General features: G+C 43.6%; 2 protein-coding genes across 3 annotated transcripts in view; one reads left to right on the forward strand and one right to left on the reverse strand.

Annotated features, from left to right (window-relative positions):
- Positions 1–24,845, reverse strand: part of LOC306969956 (beta-2 adrenergic receptor-like) — a 77,402-nt gene that overhangs the window by 27,512 nt on the left and 25,045 nt on the right. The gene's annotated exons all lie outside the window — the stretch shown is intronic.
- Positions 16,994–24,845, forward strand: part of LOC306969953 (actin-binding LIM protein 3-like) — a 37,200-nt gene continuing 29,348 nt past the window's right edge. Inside the window, exons 1-2 of one of the 2 annotated variants that reach the window (XM_079565748.1) lie at positions 16,994–17,422; positions 21,159–21,326. In XM_079565748.1, the coding sequence (XP_079421874.1) occupies positions 17,395–17,422; positions 21,159–21,326 (196 nt within the window). In that variant the 5' untranslated portion in view covers positions 16,994–17,394. The remainder of the gene's footprint in view (positions 17,423–21,158; positions 21,327–24,845) is intronic. The other variant, XM_079565749.1, reaches the window with a different exon arrangement.

The raw sequence follows: 24,845 nt of genomic DNA on the forward strand, positions 1-24,845 counted from the left end.
GTTTTAACGAGTCCTTTGAAAGGTTTCACTCATTTCTCAGTGGGTAATTGTTTCCTTCCCTATATGTAAGAAAAAGGACCCCGAGGCGACACCAGGCCAGCTTGGAGACATAGTCCCACCACCGTGTCCTGGGTCTTCCACGAGGCCTTGTCCCACTAGGACATGCCTGGAACACCTCCCGCGGGAGGCGACCAGGAGGCATCCGGAACAGATGCCCGAGCCACCTCAGCTGGATCCTTTCGACGTGAAGGAGCAGCGACTCTACTCCGAGCTCCTCCCGGGTAACTGAGCTCCTCACCCGATCTCGAAGGGTTCGCCCAGCCACCCTGCGGAGGAAACTCATTTTGGCCGCTTGTATTCGCGATCTTGTCCTTTCGGTCATGACCCAAATCTCATGACCATAGGTGAGGGTGGGAACGTAGATCGATCGGTAAATCGAGAGCTTTGCCACCCGACTCAGCTCCCTCTTCACCACGACAGACCGATACATCAACCGCATCACTGCTGACGCTGTCGATCTCACGCTCCATCCGTCCCTCACTCGTGAACAAGACCCCGAGATACTTGAACTCCTCCACTTGAGGTAAGGACTCCCCACCGACCTGTAGAGGGGAAGCCACCTTTTTCCAGTGGAGAACCATGGCCTCAGATTTGGAGGTGCTGATCCTCATCCCGGCCGCTACACACTCGGCTGCAAACCGCCCCAGAGCGCGCTGAAGGTCCTGGTTTGTTGAAGCCAACAGCACAACATCGTCTGCAAACAGTAGAGATGAGATCTTGAGGCTCCCAAACCAGACACCCTCCGGCCCCTGACTGCGCCTAGAAATTCTGTCCATAAAAGTAATGAACAGAACCGGTGACAAAGGGCAGCCCTGGCGGAGACCAACACGCACCGGGAACAGGTCTGACTTACGGTCAGCAATGCGAACCAAGCTCCTGCTGCGGTCATACAGGGAACGGACAGCCCTTAACAGAGGGCCCCAGACCCCATACTCCCGGAGCACCCCCCACAGGGCACCACGAGGGACGCGGTCGAACGCCTTCTCCAGGTCCACAAAACACATGTGGACTGGTTGGTCGAACTCCCACGAACCCTCGAGCACCCGATGAAGGGTATAGAGCTGGTCCAGTGTGCCACGACCAGGACGAAAACCGCATTGTTCCTCCTGGATCCAAGGTTCAACTATCGGCCGGATCCTCCTCTCCAGCACCCTGGAGTAGACCTTACCGGGGAGGCTAAGGAGGGTGATTCCTCTGTAATTGGAACACACCCTCCGATCCCCCTTTTTAAAGAGAGGGACCACCACCCCGGTCTGCCAATCCAGGGGCGCTGTCCCCGACCGCTACGCGATGTTGCAGAGATGTGTCAGCCAAGACAGTCCTACAACATCCAGAGACTTAAGGTACTCAGGACGAATCTCATCCACCCCCGGAGCCCTGCCACCGGGGAGCTTTCTCACCACCTCGGTGACTTCAGCCTGGGTGATGGACAAGCCCACCTCAGAGTCCCCAGCCTCTGCTTCCTCATTGGAAGACGTGACGACGGGATTGAGGAGGTCCTCGAAGTACTCCTTCCACCGACCGACGACATCCACAGTCGAGGTCAGCAGCTCCCCACCCGCACTGTAAACAGTGTTGGTGAAGCACCGCTTCCCCCTCCTGAGGACCCGGATGGTTTGCCAGAATCTCTTCGAGGCCAACCGATAGTCTTCCTCCATGGCCTCCCCGAACTCCCCCCAGACCCGAGTTTTAGCCTCCGCGACCGCACGAGCTGCAGCACGCTTGGCCTGCCGGTACCTCTCAGCTGCCTCAGGAGTCCCATACGCCAACAAGGCCAGGTAGGACTCCTTCTTCAGCTTGACGGCATCCCTTACTTCCGGGCGCCACCACCGGGTTCGGGGATTGCCGCCGCGACAGGCACCAGAGACCTTACGGCCACAACTACGAGGAGTAACAATTACCCACTGAGAAATTAGTGAAACCTTTCAAAGGACTCTTTAAAACCTTCCCTATATGTAGGAAAAAGGACCGTTTGTTACATGTTCCAAATGGGCATATTGGTAGTGTATTTATTCATAAATTGTACAGTGGAATTGGATCATATTATGCACATAGTGAGTGTGAGAGGTGACTAACAATGACCCACAGAGAAATGAGTGAAACCTTTCAAAGGACTCTTTAAAACCTTCCCTATATGTAGGAAAAAGGACCGTTTGTTACATGTTCCAAATAGTCATATTGGTAGTGTATTTATTCATAAATTGTACAGTGAAATTGGGTCATATTAGGCACATAGTGAGTGTGAGAGGTGACTAACAATAACCCACAGAGAAATGAGTGAAACCTTTCAAAGGACTCTTTAAAACCTTCCCTATATGTAAGAAAAAGGACCGTTTGTTACATGTTCCAAATAGTCATATTGGTAGTGTATTTATTCATAAATTGTACAGTGGAATTGGGTCATATTATGCACATAGTGAGTGTGAGAGGTGACTAACAATAACCCACAGAGAAATGAGTGAAACCTTTCAAAGGACTCTTCAAAACCTTCCCTATATGTAAGAAAAAGGAGCTTTAGTGACATGTTCACAATGACCAAATGGGCATATTGGTAGTGTATTTATTCATAAATTGTACAGTGGAATTGGGTCATATTATGCACATAGTGAGTGTGAGAGGTGACTAACAATAACCCACAGAGAAATGAGTGAAACCTTTCAAAGGACTCTTTAAAACCTTCCCTATATGTAGGAAAAAGGACCGTTTGTTACATGTTCCAAATAGTCATATTGGTTGTGTATTTATTCATAAATTGTACAGTGGAATTGGGTCATATTATGCACATAGTGAGTGTGAGAGGTGACTAACAATAACCCACAGAGAAATGAGTGAAACCTTTCAAAGGACTCTTTAAAACCTTCCCAATATGTAGGAAAAAGGAGCTTTAGTGACATGTTCACAATGACCAAATAGTCATATTGGTAGTGTATTTATTCATAAATTGTACAGTGAAATTGGGTCATATTATGCACATAGTGAGTGTGAGAGGTGACTAACAATAACCCACAGAGAAATGAGTGAAACCTTTCAAAGGACTCTTTAAAACCTTCCCTATATGTAGGAAAAAGGACCGTTTGTTACATGTTCCAAATGGGCATATTGGTAGTGTATTTATTCATAAATTGTACAGTGGAATTGGATCATATTATGCACATAGTGAGTGTGAGAGGTGACTAACAATGACCCACAGAGAAATGAGTGAAACCTTTCAAAGGACTCTTTAAAACCTTCCCTATATGTAGGAAAAAGGACCGTTTGTTACATGGTCCAAATAGTCATATTGGTAGTGTATTTATTCATAAATTGTACAGTGAAATTGGGTCATATTAGGCACATAGTGAGTGTGAGAGGTGACTAACAATAACCCACAGAGAAATGAGTGAAACCTTTCAAAGGACTCTTTAAAACCTTCCCTATATGTAGGAAAAAGGAGCTTTAGTGACATGTTCAAAATGACCAAATAGTCATATTGGTAGTGTATTTATTCATAAATTGTACAGTGGAATTGGGTCATATTATGCACATAGTGAGTGTGAGAGGTGACTAACAATAACCCACAGAGAAATGAGTGAAACCTTTCAAAGGACTCTTTAAAACCTTCCCTATATGTAGGAAAAAGGAGCTTTAGTGACATGTTCAAAATGACCAAATAGTCATATTGGTAGTGTATTTATTCATAAATTGTACAGTGGAATTGGGTCATATTATGCACATAGTGAGTGTGAGAGGTGACTAACAATAACCCACAGAGAAATGAGTGAAACCTTTCAAAGGACTCTTTAAAACCTTCCCTATATGTAGGAAAAAGGACCGTTTGTTACATGTTCCAAATGGGCATATTGGTAGTGTATTTATTCATAAATTGTACAGTGAAATTGGGTCATATTATGCACATAGTGAGTGTGAGAGGTGACTAACAATAACCCACAGAGAAATGAGTGAAACCTTTCAAAGGAGTCTTTAATAGCATCCGAAATGTCGGAAAGATTCAATTTTTAGAGGAGAAATTACATTGTTGACGGTCCCTAATTCTCCGTACATTGGTCTCGCGTATTCGCAGTAGTCTACACGTACATTATTTTGTTGACGGTCCCTATTATTCAGTGCATTGGCCTAGTGCAGTCGTAAAAGAACGTACAATACATTGTTGACGGTCCCTAAACCTGAGCCCATTGGCCTACCGTGCTAGCGGCAGTAATCGCGCACTACAAAACAACATTACGGCTGGCTTGACTGGCATTTTGCGGATGACGGCTCACTTGACCGCAGTGTTCATAACGGTGGATGTTTTTGTCTTGAAGCTAACGCGGCTAACAAAATAAAAAATAAAACTAGCGCAAAGTTTTGAACGAGCCTGCGCAAAAAAGAATCGTCCTGTTAGTAGTTTAAATAATATTTACTTGTTTACATGTTATATTATCATTTTTCAACACTAGCCTTTAGCTCTAAGATAAAAGCTCCTACCTTACGACAGCTGGCGTTTCCTTTGGGGCTGGATTCACAGCGAACATGATGTTTGTAATACGTTGCTGTGACTGTCCATCAGTAACTCGTTGTCCTTAACCAGATCCTGAGCTATCGCTATTTTTGTGTGGGAACCTGCTAATTGTGAACGTAAACGACCAGCGACAGGAAGTGCTGCGTCTGGCTGACTGTCCAGGAAGACGTCACGTGGGGAAACTGTGCATATAGCCCATTACAATGAAAGCACATTTTAAGTGTAAAATAAGAGTAAAAAGAGGAAGAAATACAATTTGAAAAGTAATTTGGAATTTAAGGCCATTTGCCCATAAATAGCTCCCTTTTCATTTGGTCTTTTTGTTTTCATTTGTCTTTTTTTTTTCTTTTTTTTTTTTCATATTTGTAGATTCCAGTTCTGTAAAGCACTTTGGGGTCATTTACCAAGCGTTTGCTCACGTGCAAAACAAGTAGACCAGCATGTATTTACATCCTATTAATCTTAAATAGGATTCCAATACATTTAGCTTCAGTGATAATTTTCCTGTCAATACAAATTTTACAATGTTGAGAACTAATATGTTTCTGAAGTGGACATGTAGAGCCGAGGAAATCTGCTTTGCTCATCAAAATCCATGAGAAACTCTCACATTCATGTAAAGCCTGTATGGCCAGATTGTTATCTTGTCTTCATTGTTGTCTGTCAAAAATGGCTGATTCAGCACATCACACGTTATAACAAGAAAATGCTCACTTATAAAGCTGGCGTCTCTAGTCTACGAGCCTCAGCTCACATAAGTTGTGCTGACCACCGCTGTTCCTCTGCTAAGTTGATTTGTGGTCCAGGTGGAGCTGATCATGCCCTCACGCTTCATGGAAACAAAGCACGCGCTATCTCCCAACGTTTGTATTTTGCGTTTTCTACAATGAATTATCCCGAAAACAACGAGCCACTGACAGACAGGGTTGAACCTTGACCCATTGTCCTCAGAGGTAACCGAGGTGACCACTCCCTTGAACATGGATCACTTCCTTAGAAGACACACCCCACAAAAACAATGTCCCACAAAAGAATTGGACCAATGGAAGGAATCAGTCGAGTTGGTTACATGTACCATCAGAAACACAGTATAGTATGATAATATTTTCACTTCAGCCTTTATGTCTGGAGTGGCACTGGTTGTGAAAGGTTTAAGGATCATTGCACCTGGAAAAAACAGAAACTGAAATGACAAGGTGCATTACACAGGAAATGGGTATGAAATGATCTGTCACTGTGAGATTAATTGTGGTAGTGAAATTCGGTTAAGGTCGGAAACATGAGGACAGGGCCTTGTTATTGTAATTTTCCTACATTACTTCACATTCCTTATTCTGCATATGGAGCCTTGTAACATTTATCTCAGTACTCGTAGCTTTGCTGGGAGCAGGACAGCAGCTCATGTCTGTGGATGTTGTTCCTTTTGCCAAATCCAGTGTTTCCCTCACTGCAAGAATAGCTGATCTGAAGGAGGACCGTTTGGTAGCTAAGGGTTTTGACAGCTTCGTTTCTCTTGTGAGGGCTTGTAGGATCTGATGCTTTACAGTTGACTACCTCATGCACATCTGCCCACACTCTCTGCCCTGAACATACTTTCCCGATGACGTCTCTATTATTCTATCTGTCAAATCGAAGTCACGTGACCACATCTGTCGGCAGTAGCGTCACCTCGGCTCTTATTAAACTACTGCAAGGATCAATGACAACAAAAACAATGACAAGCCTTAAACTCACACGAGCATCCTCAGGTCATGAAGATGCCAAACCCACAAACCATCTCCGTTTTTAGTAAGAACCTATTGGAGAAAACAAATACTGTGTGTTTCAGGGATTATGCATATAATTCTTGAGAACAATTTCCAGATTGTAGAAAGAAGAAATCATCAGATATACATTGGTCCATCTTTGTGTCAGTCCGTGGGCCACATACATATATATTGAGATGTTAAGGGGCTGCATATATAGTAAGTTAAGGCAGCCCAGGTGCCCCCACATGAGGGCCTGCCAGACGGCTCCGCTTGGGACGACCTAAGGACAATCGTACAGGAAAAATGTAGTTACCACACGTCACTGAGGCAATAACATACATATTCTTCTGTTTTATTGTGCGCAGGTCTGCAGAAGAGTGGCCGACTGCTGCTCTGTCGCTCCAATCCTGGTGTCATTTTCTCTTCCTCTGAGCTTTGAGTTTCCCGTTTCGGAGGAAGAGGTGTGTTGGCTTCTCACTCAGCACTCGGCCGCGTGAATTCCGTCTCCATCAGTGCGTCGCATCAGTGGTCCAGGGAACCCTCTGTTGTGGAAAGAGCACTGCCCATAAGTTCAAGATGTTAATTCGCTTTGACGTAAGACATTCATGTGATTGTACTTCCTTCACAGTGTTCTAAATAATAGGGCACACGATGATCTCATAACTTAACAAATCACACACATTTCTTCTGCATACAAAAGTACTGCCAATTAATTGTATTGCCACAGTATAAAGGTTGTATTGTTGTTTGACAGATTTTGTGGATGCCCTTCCTGTCGGCTCCACAGTGGGCGATGGGGGTCACAGGGACACTTGTGTGCTCAGACTGATACAAGCCAGGCTCACTTCACTGTTATTCCCTAAAAAGAAGTAAAATAAATTCTCTATTTATCACAAAAATGTATTCTCTCCATATATTGTCTCTTTTTCTGTTGGGATTGGGAGAAAATAATTAAAATATTTGTAGTTTTGATTGGGACCGGCGTACTTGTTTTGATAGACATAAAGCAACACTAGACTAGATTGCTCCTCACTTTACAGCACGGTGATAACATTGTAATAGGATGGAAATTACATGGTATATGGAATAATGATAATAAAATGCATTTGCAGCTCTGTTTGTATATTATACACCAAGAAAACATTATCCATGTTTCCCAGTAATTTACAGATAAGGTTATGATTAATTTTATGAAGGCCCCTCCCTGCTTAGCTTCTGAGATCTGACGGGATCAGGCTTAGCAAAGGCAGTATGGCCATAAATATTGAGATGTTAATGCCTGCACATAAGTTAAGGCAGCCCAATCGCTCCCACGTGAGGGCCTGCGAGAGCAGTCCCAAAGTGTTTTTAGTACGTTTTTAAATTCAATTACTCAGAAGAAACTGGTTAAATAGGCTTCTTGATTTTAAAATGTTTTGCTGTCCTAAAGTATCATAAGAGGTAATAGCTTTATACAATGGGGGTCCTGAGTTGTTGACATGTTCATTTTTTGGGTCTCAGCCAGAAAAGTTTGGGAACCCCTGTGTTAGAGACGGCTCTGCTTGGGACGACAAGGACAATCGTACAGAAAGAATGTAGTTACCACACGTCACTGATGCAATAACATACATATTCTTCTGTTTTAATGTGCGCAGGTCTGCAGAAGTGTGGAGGGCTGCGGCTCTGTAGCTCCAATCCTGGTGTCATTTTCTCTTCCTCTGAGCTTTGAGTTTCCCGTTTCAGAGGAAGAGGTGCGTTCCCTTCTCACTCAACACTCGACCGCGTTATTTTCCGTCTCCGTCAGTGCGTCGCATCAATGGTCCAGGGAATCGTCTGTTGTGTTTTAATTGTTCAAAATGCATGCCACAGGGTTTGGGCTGCACTGATTACACATAAAGTACGTGATGTGTTTTTTTACCCTAATAAATGAGACATTGATGATGTAAAGAGCACTGCACATAAGTTCAAGATGTTAAATTGCTCTCACATAAGACATTAATAATAATAATAATGCCTTACACTTGTAATGCGCTTTACAAGCCTGTATTACCAAGAGGTAATAGTGGTGGTGGTAAGCTACTGTTGGAAGCGACGGCAACCAGTCTGTGCCATCCGCCCCTCCGACCACCACTCACTCACTACATTCACCCAGGCTTCATGGTTTTCCCAAACGGTCTCCCATCCAGGCCCTTCCTTGAGGTCTGACAGGATTGGGCAGAGCAAAGGCAGTATGGCCTTTGCTATAACATTCATGTTATTGTTCTTCTTTCACAGTGTTCTGTGAATAATAGGGCACACCATGATCTCATAACCTACCGCCTTTGCTATGCCTGATCCAGTCAGACCTCGAAAGCTAAGCAGGGAAGGGCCTGGCAGTACTTGGATGGGAGATCGTTTGGTGAATGTATCCTGTGCATGAGTGGTTGCTGGGGGTCGGAGGGGCCGATGCCGCAGACTGGTTGCCTCACTTCCGTCAGGCTACCCCTGGGCAGCTGCGGCTACAATAGTAGCTTACCACCACCAATTATGGAGTGAATGAATAATGCAATGTAAAGCGTCTTTGAGTGTCCAGAAAAGTACTATATAAAAACCAATGCATTATTATTAGGCCCGAGCGGCCTGGCAGGGCTCGGGCCTATTGTAATTGTACGGCAGTGCGCGGAGCGCACTGAAGAAAGACGTGCGCGTAGCGCACGTCCCGAAAAGAGCGCGCAGCGCTCAAGAAACAGAGCGCGGAGCGCTCCCCATGCATTAGACAGTAATAGGGGGGACCACGGCACCCTGACCTGTTCGGTGAAATAGGCGTGTGCCGCGAAAGCGGCACATTTGTAACTGCTCGTGTGAAAAAAGGTGAAAAATCCAGGCAAGGCGCAACATTGACTAGAAAGTAGTCGATGACGAGCGCAACGCGCTCGTCATCGACCATGGCCACTTCCCAATGCCCAAAACACTACTAGAGTGACTCAGGGCATCGAGGCCTATCCAATGATATAGGTGTTTGCCGCGAAAGCGGCATATTTGTTGTTGCTTGCATAAAAATATGAAAAAAAAACCCATTAAGAAATATTGACAAAGAAGAGGTAAAATACGAGCGCAACGCGCTCGTATTTGAAAATGAACCTTACGGGTGGGTTACTGGACGTGAGACCTTTCCGAAAATAGGAAGATGCGCCGCCGAAGGCGGCGCCATATTGTTATTGTAAGGGTTTTTCTTATTCTTATTATTTTTCTTCTATCCGTGTTTTTTTGGAATAACTCGACGAGTCGTCGACGAAAAGTCACCATTTTTTGCCCAAAATTAAAAATCCCGGCGATACACAGTGTCAATAAATCCCATTAAAAAATATCGAAAAATGGCGCGCCAGCGCCCCCTGGAAAATCAGGATTACATTGCGCCTATGGAGAGACCCGAAAACTTAAGTTCGTCGTAGACGAAAAAAATTCGGCACAGTGATTGGTCACGTGAAGCCAAACAAAAAAACATATTACGCGGTTGCTGGGCAACCATCTGTATGGCGGCCATATTGGCCAGGAGAGCGACCTGGCGCCAAAGGCGCCATTTCGTGCCCTCGCATTTGAACGAACTCGTCCTAGGGCGTTGAACGCAGCGACTCCCCGGTCGCTCCAGATCATCTACACATGTGGGGCATTAAAAGTTATTAAAAACTTTCTAATAGGATTTCCGGTTTTGTCATGGCAACGCCATGAATTTGGCGTTCGTTTTTGGCGTTCGCCGTCGCCTTCGAAGAGTCATAACTCGCACATACTGTGGCCGATTTGAGTGAAACTTGAATCGTTGGTCGAGTCGTCGGCCCCGGATGTTTTGATATAGGAATTTTGAAAATGGGCGCGATAGCGCCCCCTACAGAGCACCGAATAAAAATGAATGGAGAAAAAAAGTAAACTTTGTCCTAGACAAATAAAATTTGGCACAGACATCCGTCACGTGACCCCGATCAAAAAGTAAATTATGGCCACGCCCATTTTCCCACCGTGTTGCCATGGCAACGACCCGATATCAAGTTTGGCGTAGCCAAACCAAAATTGGTACACACCTTCGTCGTGACTTTCCGAACAAAAAAGTACATTACGTGGTTGCTAGGCAACCCACACAAAGTCGGCCATTTTGGGAAATATCGCGTGATCTGGCGCCGAAGGCGCATTTCTTGCCTTTTCTCTTTTATAAACTCAACCGAGGGTGGCAGCGTCATTTTAACCACGTACGGCGCGGCAGCGCCCCCCGGTTGTTGCGGTGGCGTGCGACGGCGTGCGCCAACCGGCCAACGCTGCTCGCGAGGGCCTCTAAATGCCGCTTGCGGCTTTAATTAGGCCCGAGCGGCCTGGCAGGGCTCGGGCCTATTGTAATTGTACGGCAGTGCGCGGAGCGCACTGAAGAAAGACGTGCGCGTAGCGCACGTCCCGAAAAGAGCGCGCAGCGCTCAAGAAACAGAGCGCGGAGCGCTCCCCATGCATTAGACAGTAATAGGGGGGACTCCCGGCACCACGCCCTGTCCGGTGAAATAGGCGTGTGCCGCGAAAGCGGCACATTTGTAACTGCTCGTGTGAAAAAAGGTGAAAAATCCAGGCAAGGCGCAACATTGACAAGAAAGTAGTCGATGACGAGCGCAACGCGCTCGTCATCGACCATGGCCACTTCCCAATGCCCAAAACACTACTAGAGTGACTCAGGGCATTAAGGCCTATCTGGTAATATAGGTGTTTGCCGCAAAAGCGGCATATTTGTAGTTGCTCGCATAAAAATCTGAAAAAAAAACGCATTAAGAAATATTGACAAAGAAGTGGTAAAATACGAGCGCAACGCGCTCGTATTTGACAATGAACCTCACGGGTGGGTTACTGGACGTGAGACCTTTCCGAAAATAGGAAGATGCGCCGCCGAAGGCGGCGCCATATTGTTATTGTAAGGGTTTTTCTTATTATTATTATTATTTTTCTTCTCCCCCCCAAAATCCACTTTCCCACCGACAAAAAGTCCTGAATTTTTGCCCAAAATTCAATTAGGTGAAAAAAAAAACTTTCACATCTCCAAATTTCAAAAATTAAAAAAAATGGCGCGTCAGCGCCCCCTGGAAAAACGACGTTAACATTGCGGCCTATGGCCAGACCCCCCAAAATCCCGAAAACCCCGAAAATTTTAGTTTGTCGCAGACGAAAAAAATTCGGCACAGTGATTGGTAACATGGAACCAAAAAAAAAAACATATTACGCGGTTGCTAGGCAACCAACTATACGGCGGCCATAATGGCCAGAAGAGCGACCTGGCGCCGAAGGCGCCTTTTCGTGCCCTCGCATTTGAACGAACTTGTCCTAGGGCGTTGAACGCAGCGACTCCCCGGTCGCTCCAGATCATCTACACATGTGGGGCATTAAAAGTTATTAAAAACTTTCTAATAGGATTTCCGGTTTTGTCATGGCAACGCCATGAATTTGGCGTTCGTTTTTGGCGTTCGCCGTCACCTTCGAAGAGTCATAACTCGCACAAACTGTGGCCGATTTTACTGAAACTTGAATCGTTGGTCGAGTCCTCGGCCCCGGATGTTTTGATATGGGAATTTTGAAAATGGGCGCAATAGCGCCCCCTGCAGAGCACCGAATAAAAATGAATAGGGAAAAAAAGTAAACTTTGTCGTAGACAAAAAAAATTTGGCACACACATCCGTCACGTGACCCCGATCAAAAAGTAAATTATGGCCACGCCCATTTTCCCACCGTGTTGCCATGGCAACGACCCGAAATAAAGTTTGGCATAGCCAAACCAAAATTGGTACACACCTTCGTCATGACTGTCCGAACAAAAAAGTACATTACGTGGTTGCCAGGCAACCCACACAAAGTCGGCCATTTTGGGAAATATCGCGTGATCTGGCGCCGAAGGCGCCGTTCTTGCTTTTGCTCTTTTATAAACTCAACCGAGGGTGGCAGCGACAGCATAACCACGTAGGGCGCGGCAGCGCCCCCCGGTTATTGCGGTGGCGTGCGACGGCGTGCGCCAACCGGCCAACGCTGCTCGCGAGGGCCTCTAAATGCCGCTTGCGGCTTTAATTCTTATTATTATTTTTCCTCTCCCCCTCCGAAGGCCGTTTCGGCCACTTCCCACCGACGAAAAGTCCTGAATTTTTGCCCAAAATTCAATTAGGGGAAAAAAAAACCCTCCACATCTCCAAATTTCAAAAATTCAAAAAAATGGCGCGTCAGCGCCCCCTGGAAAAACAGCGTTAACATTGCGGCCTATGGCCAGACCCCCCAAAATCCCGAAAACCCTGAAAATTTAAGTTTGTCGTAGACGAAAAAAATTCGGCACAGTGATTGGTCACATGAAGCCAAACAAAAAAAGATATTGCGCGGTTGCTAGGCAACCATCTGTATGGCGGCCATATTGGATAGAAGAGCGACCTGGCGCCGAAGGCGCCATTTCGAGCCCTCGCATTTGAACGAACTCGTCCTAGGGCGTTGAACGCAGCGACTCCCCGGTCGCTCCAGATCATCTACACATGTGGGGCATTAAAAGTTATTAAAAACTTTCTAATAGGATTTCCGGTTTTGTCATGGCAACGCCATGAATTTGGCGTTCGTTTTTGGCGTTTGCCGTCGCCTTCGAAGAGTGATAACTCGCACAAACTGTGGCCGATTTTACCGTAACTTGAATCGTTGGTTGAGTCGTCGGCCCCGGATGTTTTGATATGGGAATTTTGAAAATGGGCGCAATAGCGCCCCCTGCAGAGCACCGAATAAAAATGAATAGGGAAAAAAAGTAAACTTTGTCGTAGACAAAAAAAATTTGGCACACACATCCGTCACGTGACCCCGATCAAAAAGTAAATTATGGCCACGCCCATTTTCCCACCGTGTTGCCATGGCAACGACCCGAAATAAAGTTTGGCATAGCCAAACCAAAATTGGTACACACCTTCGTCATGACCGTCCGAACAAAAAAGTACATTACGTGGTTGCTAGGCAACCCACACAAAGTCGGCCATTTTGGGAAATATCGCGTGATCTGGCGCCAAAGGCGCCGTTTCTTGCCTTTGCTCTTTTACAAACTCGACCAAGGGTGGCAGCGTCATTTTAACCACGTACGGCGTGGCAGCGCCCCCCGGTTATTGCGGTGGCGTGCGACGGCGTGCGCCAACCGGCCAACGCTGCTCGCGAGGGCCTCTAAATGCCGCTTGCGGCTTTAATTATTATTATTATTATTATTATTGTTATTATTATAACTTAACAAATCACACACAAAAAGGGGTGGGATGTCAAATGACTGTCTACATTTTTGGTAATGCCGACAGCCTCAAATGATCTTTTATTCAAAAACGTTACAAATGATAAATCCTTATAGTTTTACATTTCTTCTGCAGACAAAATTACTGATACATGCCAATTAATTGCATTGTGACAGTATAAAGGATGTATTGTTATTTGACAGATTTTGGGGATGCCCTTCCTGTCAGCACCACATGTGACGGCCGTGGGCGATGGGGCTTACAGGGACACTGGAGGCTCAGAATATCGACAATAACGCATTTTGCAGCTCTGTTTGTATATTACTACCAAGAACATATTAGCCATGTTTCCAAGTAATTTACAGGTAAAGTTATAATTAATTATATGAAATATTCATTTTTCCCCATATTTGCCACGTTATTACACACTTAAGTGCCATTTCCATGCTATTTTAATGCTACTACTGCACTAAAGACAATATTTTTTGCAGGTCATAACTTTGAATCTCGCCAGCAAAAAGAAGTAACTTGTGTGCAGAGGCTTAAACGTAATTTTAGTCACAGGAGAAGTGAAGCCGTGTCACAGCTGTATTTTGATGCATCTGCAGAAGTCATCAGCACACACAGTGCTGCTGTTTAAGAATAGCCCGTGCTTTTGGGCTCCTTCACAATAGAGCATTAAACTCACACCTCGCTATCGGGGATGGGAAATGATGCCAGACAATAACTGCTGACCTACTAAAGGTGCACGCCAAATACAAAACAACAGTGAGTCCAACAGTACTGCTACATTAGTCTAATGTAGCAGTATTGTAGTATTAGAGCTGATTACACTGATGGAAGTAAATGAAGGAAGTATACGTGCAAGCAAAATATTTTTATTCACTGACTTATTTCAAGGTAGTGATTTTTAAACCTTATTTCAGATTACATTTTGCAGTAATGATGCAAACAAAGCATCCTGTCACATACAGGGAGGTTCAAAAATTTAGTTTCTGAATGAATAATGAAGGAAGGAGGACATGATGGTCTCTAAAATGCATGAGGTTACAGAAACATTCCAATAATGTTCTATAGTGTGATGTGCAAAAGTTTAGGCATAACGTTTGGACAGGCCACATGCATTTTGGAGACGAAAAACCAAAACAAAACAGAGGTGAAAACAGAACTTGGAATTTGGCGTAGAAGGCACACAGCATTTCATGAAAAGAACATCTGTCCAGCTGTTCAGCCTGGGGGTGGATCCATCATCCTGTGGAGTTGTACTGCAGTGACACAGTCAACATTTCTTAGGTAGTATTTCAACAAATACTGAACAAAAACAAAACACTATGATCAAGCTGAAGTGAAAAAGGCTTCTACAAATGGGCAATGATCCTAAACACACCTCAGAATGCACGATGGATTACGTCAGGTATGTCTGAAGGTTTTGCCTTGGCCTTCACAGTCTCCTGACCTAAACATCAGGATCTGTGGATAGACCTCCAAAGAGCAGTGCGTGCAAGACAACCCAGAAATCTCTTAGTTCTGGAAGAGTTTTGTAGAAGAATTAACAGAAATCCCTCAAACAAGAATGGAAAGACTCTTGGCTGCCAGTAAAAGCCTTTAATGTTGTAAGAACTTGCCTTATTGGGGGTTTCGAGGCAGTCATTCTGAGGCCTAAACCTTTGCTCTGTCTTTTTTGAACATTAATGTTATTTTGAAAATGTCAAAGATGGAAACATTAGGAATGTCTCAACTGTAAGATCTTCCCCTTTCTTCATATTAATAGACATTTTGATCTGGGTTGCCTAAACTTTTGCAACCCACTGTAAAAGCAATACATCTTGAACCAGGCCTGACCAGGATTAGCCTAATGTTTTGGATTAAATAAATATAACTCATGATACAAACCGTCAGAATAATACAGTGTGATGTTTTCAATGATGCAGTTCCATAATACTGAATAAAAAAGTAGTGTAAGCCAAGGCAGCTCCGTTTCTCATGCCACAGTGAGGAAGCGTTACAGGAACATAGCTCACATTGTTTAAGACTGCGGGCGCTCTGCCAGGAGTCACTGAAGACTAATGGTATAAACATATTTAAAATGTGAGAGCGCCGGAGGGCTGCTCCTATAACTGTAAGAGGAGAGCAATATGCCTGTAAGGATGTGTATTATGTGATGTCTTTATAGAGACTGTGGGGAGATTTTTGTACATTGGTCCGTTTGGTTTAGGTCACACCACTGATGTGATTAAAACTCTGACAGGTGTGAAAGGAAAGTTGCTTATTTCAATGCTTTGAGGGCACAACTGTTCTCTTTTCTTTTTAATCAGTGAAACAATATACAATACTGAAAATGACTGCTTAATTACACTTTTAATGCTATAGTATTCTAATGAGACTGGCTCTGTGAACTCAGGCCCTGATTGACACTGCCCTCTTGTGGTGTCTCTTACCAGATCACCAGGAGGATCTGTCATCTGCAGTGTTTGGACCATCCGCATCCATCCCGCATGAGTGGCCGTCCATCACTGTTTTCTTATTGTGGACGGTTTATTTTTTATTGCCCTGTTTTTGTTTTCTGTGTTCCTGTTTGAATGTGGTAAGGTGCAGTACAAATACATTTTGAATGATTGATGTATCTCAGATTAATATCTTTCTATGAGGGGTTATTAATGTATGACTATTTGTAATTATATTCCTTATCCAATTATTTCTGTATTTCTGTTTTACTTCATGCTTTTGAAATTTACAAAGAGCAACTAACCTTATTTATAGGTAAAACTTAGAAGTGATTACATTATGTCTGTGTTTGCGTCTTTTTAGTTCTCATTGTAGATTTCCACAAAACATGTGCAATGAGGTGAACTCCAGGGGCCGGAACACCCCTGAAAAAGAGATCAGAAACTTCAGCGGGACTTTCCTTTCAAAATAAAAGTTAAATATAATATCCTCCTGTATAGGAATCATATAGGATTTTATCTTATAGGATTCATATAAGAATTCTTATAAGAATCATACAGTGTAAGAATCATCTAAGAATCCTGTAGAATAATATCATGTATCATTTCTAAAGGAATCCCATAGAATCCCAAAGAATCATTTTAGATTTGCTATAGGATTTTTTCTTTTCTCCGCGCACTTTTTTTTATTTTTATTTTTTTTAACTTTTACTTGAGTAGTTATTTGGATCGTCATCAAATTATTTTTGGCTTACTTGAGTACTTGAGTACTTGAGTAAATATTTTTGGCAACTCTCCCCACCACAGTTGCCTGTCACGTGCGTAATGTCCTTGGCCACTCCCATACCAAACCATTCTCCTAAGGTACTGACAGGGGCAGGCAGCCCCACCCTAAATGAATCGGTCTCTCAAATGGCCTGTCCCGGTCCGCTCCTGTCGAAAAGGGGCTCCTAACGCCCACCAGAGGGCGCTCCTGTTTTACTCCTCCTCGTGGCTCCATCGGTGTATTTCAGGCTCAGACTCTGTTAAATTCTACTTCAAACTCAGCCCCAGCCCTCAGACTGAAGCGGACAGGCGTGGAGCAGGTCGGGCTGCAGCCGCCACACGGGGAGGGATGGAGGCACGTGTCCGGGCACAGAGGAGCGCTAAGGTCCGGTGGGAGGCGGACAAAACTGGAGCTTATTAGGGACCCAGGATGATAACGAGGAGCAAGACATTGGTTTAAACGCTTTTGGTGCTTGGTTTTACGCAGAAGAGAGGTGGTGGCGGTTGGGGGTAATCCTCTTCATCACGGGAGGAGCAGGGAAAGCCCCATCCAGAGCGAAAGGAGCGACTTGAGACTTTGCCTTCTGTCACGTTTGGAGCTTGGATATAGCCGCTTTTCACACAGGACAGTCAGCACCCAAGACCTATCTGTTCATATTCCCATGAAGAAGATGAGTGGATCCACAAATGGTGAGAGCCGTGTGGTTGTGTGATCAATAGAAAGTCTTCAGAGAGAGTTGAAGCCTCCCGGTGCGGTTATTGATTAGAGTTGTATCGATATTGACAGCGTGTTTTATCATGCATTTAGACCTGTCTGTCAGAACAAGTCGGGAAACAAAAAGGGACAAGGGAAGGTGCTTTGGAGTGAACCAGTGCGTAAAGGGATAGGTACCCTGCACAGTACACATATTCATTCATTTATTTATTTAAATGTGGTCCTGAAAAATTAGTAGAATGCAGTTGTGGTTGATTTGGGATTAGGAGAGACAACAGCATCAGTGGCAGACCATTAGTAAACATGCTTGGTTAACTTGTTACTTGCTAAAGAAAAATCCAAGCTAAAACTTTGTAAAGTAGTAATACACATTTGAGTTGTAGGTTTGAAAGTGTATGTGCGTTGTCAATGTTTTTACTTCTCATTGTTCTTCTTCTCTCTCCGCTTCTCCAAACTGGGAGATCTTTCATCGCCTAATCCAGTGGTTCTCAAACTGCTCACACCTAAGAATTGGTTGGTTTCGCCAGTACCAGATCCAAACCAAGTAAAAACATGACAATAGTCTATCAGGTCAAAGCCGAGTCTATAACAGGCCTATACCAAGTCTAAAGAAGGTTAACCCAGGTCTAAATTGGGACCAAACTGAAAGTACTTCTAGAAAAGACAAGTTAAAATTCAACTCAAGCAAAGGTCTGAAGAGTATCACCAGATGGAGAAACACAAAGTTCAAACCTTCACTTTTGTAGTTTCTTCTTCTACTTGGGAAGCACTCTGATTCTGTTTTCCACTCTTTTAGTGCCCATAATTCATCACTGGACCCACTCTGAGCTGTTCTGTGCTCTCAGTGTGTTCATTACAGTGGCATCGCTTTGCCAGCTTGCCAGTAGCAGAAAGTGAACGTTTGTTTTTACCGTTATATTACGTCTATTTCCCACTGCTGTGCTTTAAGAAATTGTTAAACCCTGACTAGCCCGGTTTCTCATTCCTTACTGTGTTTTTCTGAACTAGAAAAAAAACAAAACATCAATTATAAGGTACGTCAAGAATGTTTTGAAGGTCCACTTTAACTTTATATTATATCTTTATATATTACTTAAAGATTATATATCACTTACTACCAAATAATCACTAGTTGCTACCCTACATACTTACACATTTACTTGCCTCATCTAAACCAATAAAAACGTCACCTCATGGGGTCAGGTTTTGCTCAGTGGCTCGAGGTAAGTGTCCCGCGCAGAGGAGGGACCTATATAACTGTTCATCCTATCACAAGCACTCAATGTTTTTATTCAGGCTGTTTATCTGCAAGGCCACAGGTCACCATAAATATTTGATAGCATCAAATCTCTGCACCTCCTCTGTCCTTGAAGCCTCAGTGGTTATAATGTTATTGCCTGATGCACTCTGACGGGGTTGTGCCTTCCATGTTTGGTTCCTCCTCTCTCGGGACAACCTTAAAATGTCATAGGGGTCATTCTGAAAAGGCCACTGCGCAACAATGTCAATAGCAAGTTTAATCCAAGTCGGCCTCACCCTGAAAATGATCTGTAAATGTTGTTGTTGAAACTGTATGATGTGAAGTCAAGCGTTTATACTATTTCAGATCAGTTGTATTATGACCACTGAGGGGTCGTACTGTGACTCCTGTGGGACACTTTGTGATGAGCTTGTGAACATTTTGTGCATAACAAATTTGATCGCAATATTGGGCCTAAAATCTACAGCTATCTGTACATCATTCAAACATATTTAATATATTTTGATAACGCTCCTCTGTTGTTTGTTACATGTGAGCAGGGCCAACTCAAGCCAACTGGGAGCCCAGGGCAAGATGGGCCCCCTCATTTCCTCTCACCCGCTATTTCCCCCCATTCCATTGAATTATTAAATCAGGGGGGGGGGGTAAAAGCACATTAAATTTAACTGAATTTTTTTATTTTTATTAAATGGGGTATTGATCTGGTCAGACCACAAACTTTCTGAGACATGGGACAGTTATAGAGTCTAAACAGACTTCAGGTGTGTTGTGGCTGGATGACATGAATAAACAATATGCTCGATGTTAGGACACCGCAGCAGTTTTTGGTGATGTACAACCTGCATGTGTCAGACACAAGCGTGAAATCATGAATTGTTAAAAAATATTCCCTACATTCCCCATGTCTCTCCTCTCTCTCCTTCTCTTCCCTGTGTCTTTCACACAGGTGGCTTTAGTCCCTGTTCCTCTGCTCTCCCATCTGCTGCTGTAGCTCTGCCAGCTCCTCCACTGCCGTCTCTCTGTTATTATTTAGAGACAACTCTGGCCCAGTTTTAGTCTTCTTTTTTTCCATTTTCTGAAAACATTTTTAGATCCACTACACTCCAGCTCTCTCCCTCTCCCTCTCTGGGTTGTTGTCACTGGGTAAACCTGTGTGTGGATATAGGCAGTTGCGCAACACAGAGGGTAGTTACTGTAAACAAATTGAGATGAATGGATTACTGTAGCTACTCATGATGTGTCTTTTGGAGGAGGAAGGGTGGAGTTTGGGGATATGATCATGCATTGGATTTGGGAATGTGTTTTGTAACATCTATCTATATTAATTACATATTACCATTTCTAAATAATTGTAATGGGTATTTTTGTTCCAGTTTTCCGACATACAAATTTAAAGAGGTCAAACTAAGAATGAAATTAAAAGTGAGTACTCATCTCGCCAGAAGAAAATGACCAAAATCATAATTAATGTCTAACGAGTTGAAAATGAAATATCAAAAAAGGTATTTCCGATATTTGAATGTTTCTACAACCACAATATGGTAAAATAGGGACAAACACGAATGGATTTTGTAAGATTTTTCAATGTCGGATGTGAGAGTGAAGGGATTTGAACACCTGACAGAGGTGTAATCCTAAATCTATTCCTTCCTATGGCCTTTTTTCATAATCTCCTTCCCTCATTATTGTAACGTTTTGTCATCTTCAGATTGTTTGTGCATATTATTACTGAAAGATAGAAATGTTATCTGTAGTTCCAGCATTTTCTTTATCATTTACTTTGGATTCACAACAACAACAACGCAACATCTTTACCTCTAATGGGACAGAAACAACAGCATTGGATATCTTATGGAAATACCAGGGCTCTGTGAAGACGCGTGTACTTGAAAATAAGTTGGTTACTTAGATTCTAAGTTAGAAGGAAGGAGGAATGAAGGAAGGAAGGAAGGCAGGAACGAAGGAAGGAAGGATGATAAGAAGGAAGGAAGAAGAAAGGAAGGATGGATGGAAGGAAGGAAGAAAGGAAGGAAGGAAGGAAGGAAGGAAGGAAGGAAGTGTATTGAATATGGAGAAATTGTATAAAATAAGCACAGGCCCATGTGTGTATATACCCTAAAAATGCTTTGGCAATTTCTGCTCAGGAAAAGCACTAGTTGTTTATGGATTTGATTGATCTCATTGACTCTCATTTTGTCCCCCTGGTCATGTGACTATGTAAAATGGTCAACTTGTTATAAAAAGCATTTTGATTGACTTATAGAAACTACATCATGTTTTGCCACTTCCTGCGTTTCCAGATCAAAGCTTCAATCTGTCACATGCTTCTGTAAAGCGACTCTGATTTTTTTTATCCTGTGGCCGTCCTCTTGTATTTGCCTCTTCTTTCATCAGCTTTTTCAAAGTAACTCACACATTTTGACATTTTTTTCGTATTCTCTCTGTTCCAGTTCAGTTCCAGTCGGGCCTTTATAAAGGCAACAAAAACGCCAGCGAGTCCCCCGTCTCGAGCAGAGGCTGCTCCCCGATTGTGTGCGCCCGCTGTGGCGAGGTTTGCCGAGGAGAAGTGGTCCGGGTCAAATCCTCGCACTTTCATGTCCACTGCTTCACCTGCCAAGGTATAAACAACACCTGCTGTACACCCACGCAATCACCAAGGGGGCCACAAAAAGGCGCAGCGTATCCAGTTTTATCACAATCCCACGCAAGTTTCATTCTGTTTTTTTAACACCTAGGATAATACATGAGGCCTCCCACATCCTTTTGCAGGATTAAATATTAAATAATTGCAGCTCTCAGACTCACAATAGAGACAGTGAGAGCATCAGTCTGAGGACAAAGCCTCCAGGAAACAATCAATCTCATCTGGTCAAAATCATACATTGTAGTTTCATAGTTTAGTTAAGTTTTTCAAGACAACATGCTTCATTTTTCTATTAATTGAAGAGAGGGGAAAGATATTCAGCAAACTGTCAGGACTCAAACCTACTGTGCTAGGGAGGACTTTGTGTCTGATCGCTTTAAAGCAGCACTAAGTAACTCATGCCCCTAGAGGCCATGAGCGCCACTGCAGGTGTCGTAGCCTGTTATGTCTTTTTACTCTTTAATTGTCCGTGAGAGTAAATACTACACTGACAGAAAAGACAAAGGAAGGAAGAAAGAAGGAGAAACTCAAACTTGGCTGTAAATACTGTTTAAGTGGAGCCAGCCCGCAGTTAGCTTTGCCCGTTAGCCTGTTAGCTTCTTCTTTGTGATTTCATTAGTGTGTATTGGTGCCTCCGGGTCGGAGCAGAGATGTTGCAATTGTGGTTTTCTGGCCAGAGACACCAGGGGGAGATGAAAGTACCCCCAATCATCCCATTAACACTTTATTATTACCCCCAAAGGGAGTACGAAAAGGATTTATTAAGATAAACAAGTTACTTAGTATTGCTTTAACATCAATACAGATTATTGGGCGTCATCATCAGCAGAAGAAGAAACAGGCAAAGTAAACATTACTCATAATATGTCCCATTTAAAAAACCCAGAACCATGATGAATGTGCAGTGTCTTCATCTTTAGTCATTTGTCACATAGGTTCGAGTTTTCATGCTCAGTACCTCATGTATTTTAAGTTCATGTGTGCCTGCTTCAGTGTGAGCAGCAGCTGAAGCACTGGCTCAGGGCTGGAGTCAGCAGAGCCTCAGTGCCGTCAGCGCATTTCCCCCTGTCTCTGAGCGGCTCTCTTCATCTGCAAACAGGCTACACAGGACATGTGTGTATGAGATTGCTTGGCTTGGACTGACCATTTACCTGGACATGTATAAGTTGTAAGTAATGGTCCAATGCACTGACAAATACCCCATCTATTCATGCTCCGACTATAAATTCTGCTTAGCTGTAAATAGACTTTTGACTGTGGTCACTTGGTGCACTTCTGAAGAGGACACGGCCAATATTTATCACTGTCAGTCTGAAATTAATGTCTTATTATTAGCCTTAATTGATCTTGCGGCGAAAACGACTTTGGGCTAATGGACTGAGGACAGGACTTGATGAAGTGGCCAAAAATCAAACTGTCAGCTCTTGCTAGAACACAACTGCTGCAGCTGTTTCCTCCGAACCATTATCGTCCTCCTCCTCCTCTCTCTGACTCCAGCTGTTACAGTGTACAGGACTCGCTTTGGTTAACAGTGGAGCTGTCCTGTTTACTGGTGATTTAGCTTTCAGCGGAGCCTTATTGTGTTGGTTATCAATCTGTAGAGCCTGCTGATCCCAGGAAACAAGCAATTAACGTTTTTGTTAAGCCCAGTGCTATTGCTACTAGGGCTGGGTATACTGTTTACAAAATGTTTATATAAAATGTAAATGTTTATACCAGTACTTTAATGATACTTGGTGTTGATACTGATACCTGAACAATACTTTTTTCGATCCCTATACAAACATATTTGTCATATAGAACCTTAAAACAGATTACTAATTTTAATGTATTCCTTTTCCTTCCATTTAGTTTCTTTTGACTTTGTATAATTTGTTCGAGGTGAAACAAGAAACTCCCCCTTGTGTTGTTTTTTGAAATTTTTTGTATTTTTTCTCATGTTATTTCCCCAAATTACCCCTTGAATGTAAAGATTTAATATTTCCTTTGATATTTACTTTTGATACTTATATTTTTTTGATACCTGCACTCCCTAATCATTTTTTTTTGTATTGTTTATCGGTACCCAGCCCTAATTGCTATGTCCATCAAAAGTGTACTATCCCCTATTGTCACCCCTTCCCTCGCTCGTGTCTTGTATATTCATAACTGTCCGCTCGCCTCAGCCTCTATAACTTGTCTGCTCTTCATCCTCCTCTCTCTCCATCATCTGATCCCTCCCTCTCGTTGTGCTTGTGCCCCATGTAAATTGACCAGTGAGGACATACCCGGAGCCCACTGATGCTGCGGAGGGGGGTAGACGGGTGTCAGGACAGGCTTGACGGACAGATCGATCGGTTCATTGATACCTCCGTCGGGACGCCCTGTCTCTTCCTCCTCCCTCCCTCAGTCTGATGGCTTTAGCTCCGTGCTGCTCTAATCTCCCCCCAGGCTCCCACCGTCTCCTTCCCCTTTTCAAGTAAACCTCTGATCTCGCCGTGGCCCTAATATATTTCATTATGAACTACAGTCCTGGTCATTATTTAATCCGCTCTGTCCCGAATTGACTTCCCGTGTAAGCCTTTTTGAGAACAGTTTTCCAGGTTGGTGAAAGTAAAAGAGTGCAAGTTCGCTCCATGCCCTGAAACCAAAAGTGCCTATAGCTTCTGCAGTGCGTCCACGCCAGGAACATCTAGTTACTCAAAATAGCAAAAGGCTAGAATGATGTATAATAAATGCATTGTCGAGAATGTTCAACACCAAGTTTCAGTTTCAGTCCATCCAGACTGATAAACGTGCTGCAAGTTTAAATAATTGAAGGAAATATCGCTGAAATAATCACAATCCCCTACACACTACAAACTCCAGGTGTCTCAATACCTGTCCTATTGTAGACGCTGACCCACTTGACTGTATGTAATCTGTGTGTTATAACAAAGGCTTATCCCGAGCGCCACACAGATCCAATGTTTCATCGGCTCAGCTCAGTCACGGTTCGCCTGCTCCTGCTTCACACTTACTTCAAGGACAAAGTCTGCAGCACCAAAAGCACTCTCGCTGAACCTCCATCGTCTTTCACTTTCTGCCGCATTTGAATAACATTCGCGGTAAGATTTACAGAAAGCTAAAATGTTAAAGTTGGAAATCTCAAAACTGAGCAATTCAAAGGCGTAAAATCTGATACGTGAAAGGAGGAAAAATATTAGTTGAGACAAGGGGAAGGGAATCTTTTACAGAAATAAATCACCCAAAGACGAGGAGTCATTTTCTTCTTCAGCACGCATGGATATATCATATGAAGCTAAAAGTAAATCAAAATAAAAACACAAAAAAACTGCACCGTCTTCACCCGTTTTCATTTGCATCCTTTGTTTTAAACACATCTGTTATTCCTGCACCCTTGACCCTGTTCTCCTGCTGCAGGCTCTAGACAGAGAATCGTTATGTGCCAGTGAGTTTCTGTTTGTGTGTTTGTCCATCACCTCGAGCAGTGAAAAGTTAGAGGCCATAAATC

The sequence above is a fragment of the Gobius niger genome (assembly GCF_951799975.1).
Source record: "Gobius niger genome assembly, chromosome: 11".
In the NCBI taxonomy this organism is placed as follows: domain Eukaryota; kingdom Metazoa; phylum Chordata; class Actinopteri; order Gobiiformes; family Gobiidae; genus Gobius; species Gobius niger.